This window comes from Panthera onca, chromosome D1 (assembly GCF_046562875.1).
Source record: "Panthera onca isolate mPanOnc1 chromosome D1, mPanOnc1 haplotype 2, whole genome shotgun sequence".
Taxonomy (NCBI): Eukaryota; Metazoa; Chordata; class Mammalia; order Carnivora; family Felidae; genus Panthera; species Panthera onca.
Window position 1 is genome coordinate 17,172,336 of NC_138348.1, and position 7,296 is coordinate 17,179,631.

The 7,296-nt window shown below is 44.7% G+C and overlaps 1 protein-coding gene across 12 annotated transcripts in view; it reads left to right on the forward strand.

Moving 5' to 3' along the window:
* Positions 1-7,290, forward strand: part of PHF21A (PHD finger protein 21A) — a 184,071-nt gene extending 176,781 nt beyond the window's left edge. For all 12 annotated transcript variants that reach the window (XM_081790278.1, XM_081790269.1, XM_081790277.1 and 9 more), the window contains 3 exons: positions 336-415; positions 880-940; positions 3,534-7,290. In XM_081790278.1, coding sequence (XP_081646404.1) covers positions 336-415; positions 880-940; positions 3,534-3,796 — 404 coding nt within the window. In that variant the 3' untranslated portion in view covers positions 3,797-7,290. The remainder of the gene's footprint in view (positions 1-335; positions 416-879; positions 941-3,533) is intronic.
* The last annotated feature ends 6 nt before the right edge of the window (positions 7,291-7,296 follow it).

Genomic DNA, 7,296 nt, shown 5'->3' on the forward strand with positions numbered 1-7,296 from the left:
GTCCAGGTCTATGGATAAAGTTCATCCACCCCTATATTAAAGTGACCTAAAAATAGATGAGGATAGCTTATTTACACACGCTGTCCACTGTTAAGCTCTTGGTCACAGAGAGCCACATTATAGGACAGCATGGTCTCGCTTTCTGAGAGGTGAGCATAGATGGTCCTACATTATTTGCTCCCAGTGGTATGCTTGCCTCTGCTGAGGCTGCAGTGAAACAAAGAGATTTGCCCCATTTCTGATTTGTCCTGGGAAAGCCAAAAGATAAAAAATGAAGTTAAATTTTTGAGGCTCTCCATATGTCTTTTCTAATTCAGACCTTTTGCTTTCCCAAGAAATCCAAAGCAAGAGGCAAGAGCGAAAAAGAAGAACAACAGCCAATCCAGTATACAGTGGAGCAGTCTTTGAGCCAGAGGTATTCCTGGCCAGAGCTTGGCCCTTCCTGTTCTAGTTTTGTTTATGATTTTTTCCATCACCTCCCATCTGAAAACCTGCTGAAGAGCAGTACCCTGATTGTACTTGGCCCGCTTTGCGAAATGATGGGTTTTTCTCCAGCTGATCATCCTGTTTCATTTTTATTATTCACTGCTTTCCCCTTAGTTTTTTTCCTAAGTTTGAGCAAATACAGACCCACCTTAAAAATGTAACTCCTCTTGGCTTCAACTCAGCCGTCATCTGAAGCAGAGGCAGACCTCTCTGGAATATTCTCTCAGAGCCAAGTATATATAATAAAGCCCATTTAGCACTGAGACCTTGGGTTGACTAGCACTAACTCGTTGGCATGTTGACAGGCGTGCTACGCCTGGTCTATAGCTTGTGCCAGTATCGGTGGTAACCGTGCTATTCAACCAGTTACCTTTCCTTCTTCAATCCTCAAAGCGTAAGAAGAGTGCAGTCACATACCTGAACAGTACAATGCATCCTGGGACCCGGAAGAGAGGTGAGTACCTTTTTGTAGCTCTCCCTTGCTGTTGCTTCTGCTTTCTGTGTTGTGTTTCTCCCCCCCCCCCCCCCCGCCCCTTCCTCCCCTTTGTCCTAGAGCCTAACTCCTAAATCCCTTGAAAATAGTTTTATTATTGTCATTCTCTGAAAATGGGTGGGGGGAAGACAGTGAGATTTCTTATTAGAGTTCTGTATACTGAATCAAAAGTTGCCTTTCCTTGGATTCTGGCAAGGCTGACTCAAGGAGGTGGCTTAATACAGCATTTCTGCCCCAGGCCCACCAGGCTGTCCTTGAATAGCACAGGGAACAGAACATTGTGCGAAAGGAAGCATTTTAGCATCATTGAGCATAACAGAGCACTGCTGTTGCCAAGGTGCTCTTAGTAGTGTCTAGGTCATCCTGCTGCCAGCGAGACCAGAGCATGACTCGAGTTTCCATGAGCCGCAGACTTTCCAGGAAGGAGAGAGGTGGCCACACCAAGAACTTAGGATCTAGGAGTTGAGGGCATCTCCAGCTAAGGAAGAGAAGGTCGTTGTCAAAACTGGCTCCCCGAAGCAGAAGTTTCTAAAGAGCTCCATCCCCATATTTCAGACCTCCCAGGGTGGGCATTGCACCTTAACTCGTGGGCAGAGGCCGCAACACCCTCCATGCAGGTCTAAATAGGTCTTAATAGCTCAGAGTTTGAGCTCATAAACAAGGTTCTGAAATTGTACTTTGATGTCAGTAATACATCCCAAGGTCCCTTTCTCCACATGATAATGTGTCCCTGAATTATAGTTCCAGGCTAGAAAGGTTGCAGAGTGAGTGGAGTAGCATACTAATTTTCGCATATGCACACACTGTCTCAGGAGCGGTTGGAAGCTTAGGAGGTCATCCACGCTCTTTTCTTTTGTCTTCCTTAGTCAAGGCTACAGCTGTACCATTACCACGTCCTTACCCGAAAGAGATAGCGTACCCACCCTCAGTGACCCATTCTAACGTTTCATTAGCCCTGTCCTTTAAGTAGCCAAAAATATTTCCAAGGGAAACCCCAAGTCATTGCCTCCTGTCGATTCCTGGGTCACAGTAACCAGTGCCGTGGGTTATTTTTTGTGGTTTTAATTTTGGCAATTTTTAGTGACCTCTGACCCGGTTCTCAGAAAGGAGCCCTCAGTCCGAAGCCTCAGTTAATTGGTCTGCCGGTGGGGAGTATCTGCTAAGAGGACGGGGGTTAAACAAGCCAGAAAGACCTTGGCATTGCTTGCCAAGGTCAGAGGATGAAAGCCTGTATTCACAATGCCTAGGATGTGCTTCTGAGGGTAAACAAAGAACATTCATCTTTTACTTCCCTTTTGGGCAGCCCTGATTCCCTAGGAAAGACAGCCTGTATGATCTGTCTTTGTACTGCAGACATCACCAGTTTAACATAGATAGGTAATATTCGTGTAATGTCTGACAGAACCGTGGCTCTGATGCATAGTCCCGATATAATTTATAGCTGTTGGTAAGGTTCTGATCCTCTGCACCATTCACCAGTGCTCGTAGGCAGTTGTGAGCCTCTCTGGCATTTTTTTTTTTCCTCCTCTTTTCCCTTTGGTGTGCTGAGCATATACTTTTGATCACCCAAAGCTTAGAAGCTCTGATCCTGGCCCTTCTGACAAGGATCCTGGCTTGGATGTACCATAAGGCAGGAGTGAGTAGTTGACCAGTCTTGCCATAGCCAGTAGGGTCCGTTTATAGATCCTCTGGAGCCATGAGGCTTGATTCCCAACGCCCTGGGTCAAATCCGTCTTTCAGCAGTGTTGCTGATGGCAGGGCCTTTTCTGAGCTTTGGTAATAGACCCAGGTCCTTAGACATGCAGTTTACCAGAATGTTTGTGATGGAAGCGGGGAGACAGTTTTTGATCAACCGGGGATGGTATCGGACTCCAGACACCCTTAAAATCACTGTTAAGCTCAAAACATCTTTTTAGCTTTTAGGTTCCAGCTAGTCCCAGCATATCTTTCCCGCTAGCTTGGCCAGCAAGGGGTAAGAATAGTTAACTTGAATTTTGCCTCCTGTTTGCCTTTCTCCACCCTCACAGGCAGTGAAATGACCAAAATATAGATAGGAGAGAAAAGGAAAAACAGAAATCTTAAATATATCTATGAGAACTGGGAATCACTAATGATTATGAGAATGATGGTTACAGAGAAACCTTGGAGACCAATACTTAGAAGGTGTGGAAAAACAAATTCTTATTCCTAGCTTTGACCCCCGTTGAACTTTGACATCTTGTTCTCACATCAGAAATCTCAAATTGTAATAGTCCAGGAACGTCACCATGATCTGCCCCAGGCGAGGTCCTTTAACATGACGCAGCCACTCCTGTCATTCTCCAAGGCTCTCTTATCCTCCTTTCTTTTGAGACTCATGCAGTTGTTTCTAATGACATTTAAATCTTTGCTTCCCTTCCTCTCTTTGGGACTGTTGTATTAACCTCTGTCTGCTACCTCACTTCCTTTTCCATGCTAGCCAATGAGGAACACTGGCCAAAGGTATGTAAGATCATTTTTCCCCCTTTCTTTCCCTCCCCCTTTTTCCCTTTTGTTCCCTTCTCTTGGTATATAGGTCGTCCTCCAAAATACAATGCAGTGCTGGGGTTTGGAGCCCTTACCCCAACATCCCCCCCATCCAGTCATCCTGACTCCCCTGAAAATGAAAAGACAGAGACCACATTCACTTTCCCTGCACCTGTTCAGCCTGTGTCCCTGCCCAGCCCCACCTCCACAGACGTAAGTAACTTGGGAAAAGCACGCTGTCTTCCTGAGAGCTTAACTTGGGGAAACCGTTGTCATATGTTGTCTGCTTACCAGCTGCATCTCCTTGACTAACCCTGGAACAGCAGTAATCCCGACAGGACACGGTATATCGTGTAAGGTCCTGCCATGTCCTTGAGAATCATGTACAACATCAGGAGGCTCAATCAGTTTTTAAAAATGTGGATTTGATCTGCTGTGAATGAGCTCTCAGGAAGGGGGATGGGGTGGGAAGTCAGCTCATAAGATTGAAAGGTGCTCAGTTTTCCATCGTCCGTGTTTTGGGATGAGGAAAATGAACAAGGCCTACGTTCCCCTAGCAGTCCTTGTTTCCTGCTTCAGGTAGAATTCAAGAAGTGGAAAACTTTTCTTTCAAGTAACTTTATTCATCAGATTTGATCAAACAGGTTCCTGAAAAAGTGTCGGATATTTAGTAGCTCATCATGCAGATAGTACAGGATTGTAAACGAGTGCCCTAAGATTTTTTTTTTTGTTTATTTTATTTATTTTTAGGTTTTAAATTTCAATTCCAGCATAGTTAACATGCACTGTTATATTAGTTTCAAATGTACAGTATATTCTGTGATTCAACACTTCTATACATTACTCAGTGCTCATCAAGATAAGTGTACCCTTAATCCCCTTCATCTGTTTCACCCATCTCCCCCCCCCCCCACATCCCCTCTGGCAACCATTAGTTCTCTATAAAGTGCCCTAAGATTTAAAAAAAAAAAAATTTTTTTTTTTAATGTTTATTCATTTTTGAGAGACAGAGACAGAGCGTAAGCAGAGTGGGGCAGAGAGAGAGGGAGACACAGAATCCAAAGCAGGCTCCAGGCTCTGAGCTGTCAGCACAGAGCCTGACATGGGGCTCAAACTCAAGAGCTGTGAAATCATGACCTGAGCTGAAGTCGGACACTTAACCGACTGAGCCATCCAGGCGCCCCATAAAGTGCCCTAAGATTTTAAATGAACATTTAGAAAGCAGTGCATTCACCCAGCAAATACTGAGCACTAGTACTTTGCTGCGCAAGTGCTATTATTGAGGCTAGGGATAGAACATCTCCCTGCCCTCAGGGAGCTCATATTATATTATACATATTATGGGCAGGATAAGCAAATGAACATAGCAAAGGTAGTGATAAGTGCTCTAAAGAAAAATGGGACAGAATAAGGGGGATAAGGAGTTGTAGCAGCAGGTTCCTATTTTACGGAGAGTGGGAAGAGAAGGCCTCTCCAACAGGAAGTGAACTGTGTCTGGGGGAGCATTCCATGCAGAGGGAACAGTCTCGCAGAAGCCCTGAGGTGGGCGTGTACGTGGTGGTGAGCCAAAGCAAGAAGGCCCAAGAGGGCCAGGATGGCTGGAAAGAGGGAGCGGTGAGATGGCGGGAGAGGAGATCCCAGAGGTGACAGAGTCAAGGGTGCAGGGCCTTGGGGCTTTTGCTCACAGTGAAATGGGGGACCGCTGGAGGCGTTTTGAGGAGAGGAGTGACGTAATTTTTCAAACCTACGAGAAGTTGCAGTAAAATACAAAAGATAAATATATACCTTTCGCGTAGATTCACTGTTACCGTTTTGCCACATATGCCCCCCCACACACACTTTTTTGCTGAATTAGTTAAGAAGTTGCAGACGTCATAAATCTTCGTCTTAAAAACCTTCAGCATATATCTTCTCAGAACAAAGGTATTCTCTGATATAGTCACAGTTGTCAAATTGAGGACATTTAATATTAAGTAAATATTATTATATAATATATAGTCGATATACAGATTTCTCCGGTTGTTCAATAATTGCTTAAATGGCACTTTGTTTTTTCTGCTCCACAATCCAGTTTAAGATCCCTCTTGATATTTGTTGTCATGGTATTGTCTCTTTCTTCTCCTTACTCTGGAACAGTTTCTCGGCCTTTCTTTGTCTTTCATGACACTGACATTTCTTAAAAGGTAGGACAGTTCTGTAGTGTCCCTCCATTAGGATGGGATTGTTTCCTCAGGAGTAGATTCAAGGTTTACATTTTTGTAGGAACACTAAGTACGAGGTGGTGAGTCCTCGGTGCATCACAAGCGGCGTGTGTTGTCGGTCAGTCTGTCCCATTGTTGGTGATGTTAGCTTTTATCTCTTAATTAAGATAGATCACATGAAATTTCTCCACTTGTAAAGGTGCTTATTTTCTCTGGCAGAGATAGCTTTGAGTCTCCAAAACATCCAGTTCTCCAACAAACTGTTACCCGGTGGTTTTACCATCCTTTGATGGTTCTTGCCCGCATCTACTATTTTTAAAGGTGTTTAAAAAACCAGCTTGGGTTTTAAAAGGACCACTGTGTCTGAAACTGGGAGAAGAGACTGTGGAGAGGATAGGATGGGAGCAGGGAGACCAGCGAGGAGGCTGGGGCGGTCATCCAGGCAAGAGCCGAGGACGGCTTGGCCTGATAGGGTGCTAGAAGGAGAGATGGAGACACATGGCCGAGTCTGCATGTAGTTCGAAGAGCCAGCAGGATTAGATGATGGGCATGAGAAGAAGAGAATAGTCAAGGGTGAAGCCAAAGTTTCTGGCCTAAGCACCTAGAACTAAGATGAAACTGTCCTTTACTGGAGATGCCAAGAGGGGCAGGTTCGAGGAGGGAAAGCCAGAGTTTCATTTTGTACATGTCCCATTTCTTGTGTGGATTACAGAGCTTGTCTTTAGGGTCATCTTCAGGTAAAATGTCCCTTGAACTGGAAGGTTCTCAGTGCTTACTAAAGGTCTTCCCCTTGCCAAAGAACAAAAGAATACCATATGCACGTTCTGAGTGAAAATTCCAGAAGCAGCAAAGGAAGAGTCCTCTTTGGAGGACCAGGTCATACTGGAGTTCTGTTCCTTGGCAGGCTTCCTTCCTTGGACCTAAATGGTGACTACAGGCTCATTCTTGCTCTCGACATTCAGCATTTCATCCAGCCTGTCCGACTTTTTGGATTAGTAATGGATAAAGGTGTTCTGCCTGCCCTGCCTCATGAGTACCAGGAGTCCCTGTCAGAAACCTTGTTTGCTGGCACCAAAGATTGTCCCAACTCTTCTTCAGCTGAAGCGTTGCCAAAGGGATTGCCAGCTCATAAGCTCCCAGCAGGGGTCTCCCACAGGGTGGTGTACAGATGCTGGAGGACAGAGGATTTTGTGGTTCTGCCTGTGAGTCTCTTTCCTAAACGTTGTTTTGGTTTTTGTGCTTTTTGGCTGGTGGGGGTTTATGGCGTTCTTTGAGAGACTGAACCCAAAGGATCTACTCATCAAATCACAAAGGAAAAGCTTCTGCCAGGTTTCGTCTTAAAACGCAAACACTGTTCTTTTGAGAAATCCAAAGGTAAAAGAAAGCTTTTCTTAAACCACTAAATATGTTAGAATTTTCTAAGTTAAACCTAGTGGAATGGATTTTTTTAAAGATAATTGACTCCTACTTTTGTCATATCCCAACAGTGGCAGTGATTAAAATCAACACACTGGACTCTGTATGTTTGCTGCTGGGTAGCACAAGCCCCAACAACATTAATTAAACAATCACAGTTGAGAGGCAAGCATTTCCTGAGGATCAATAACCGTC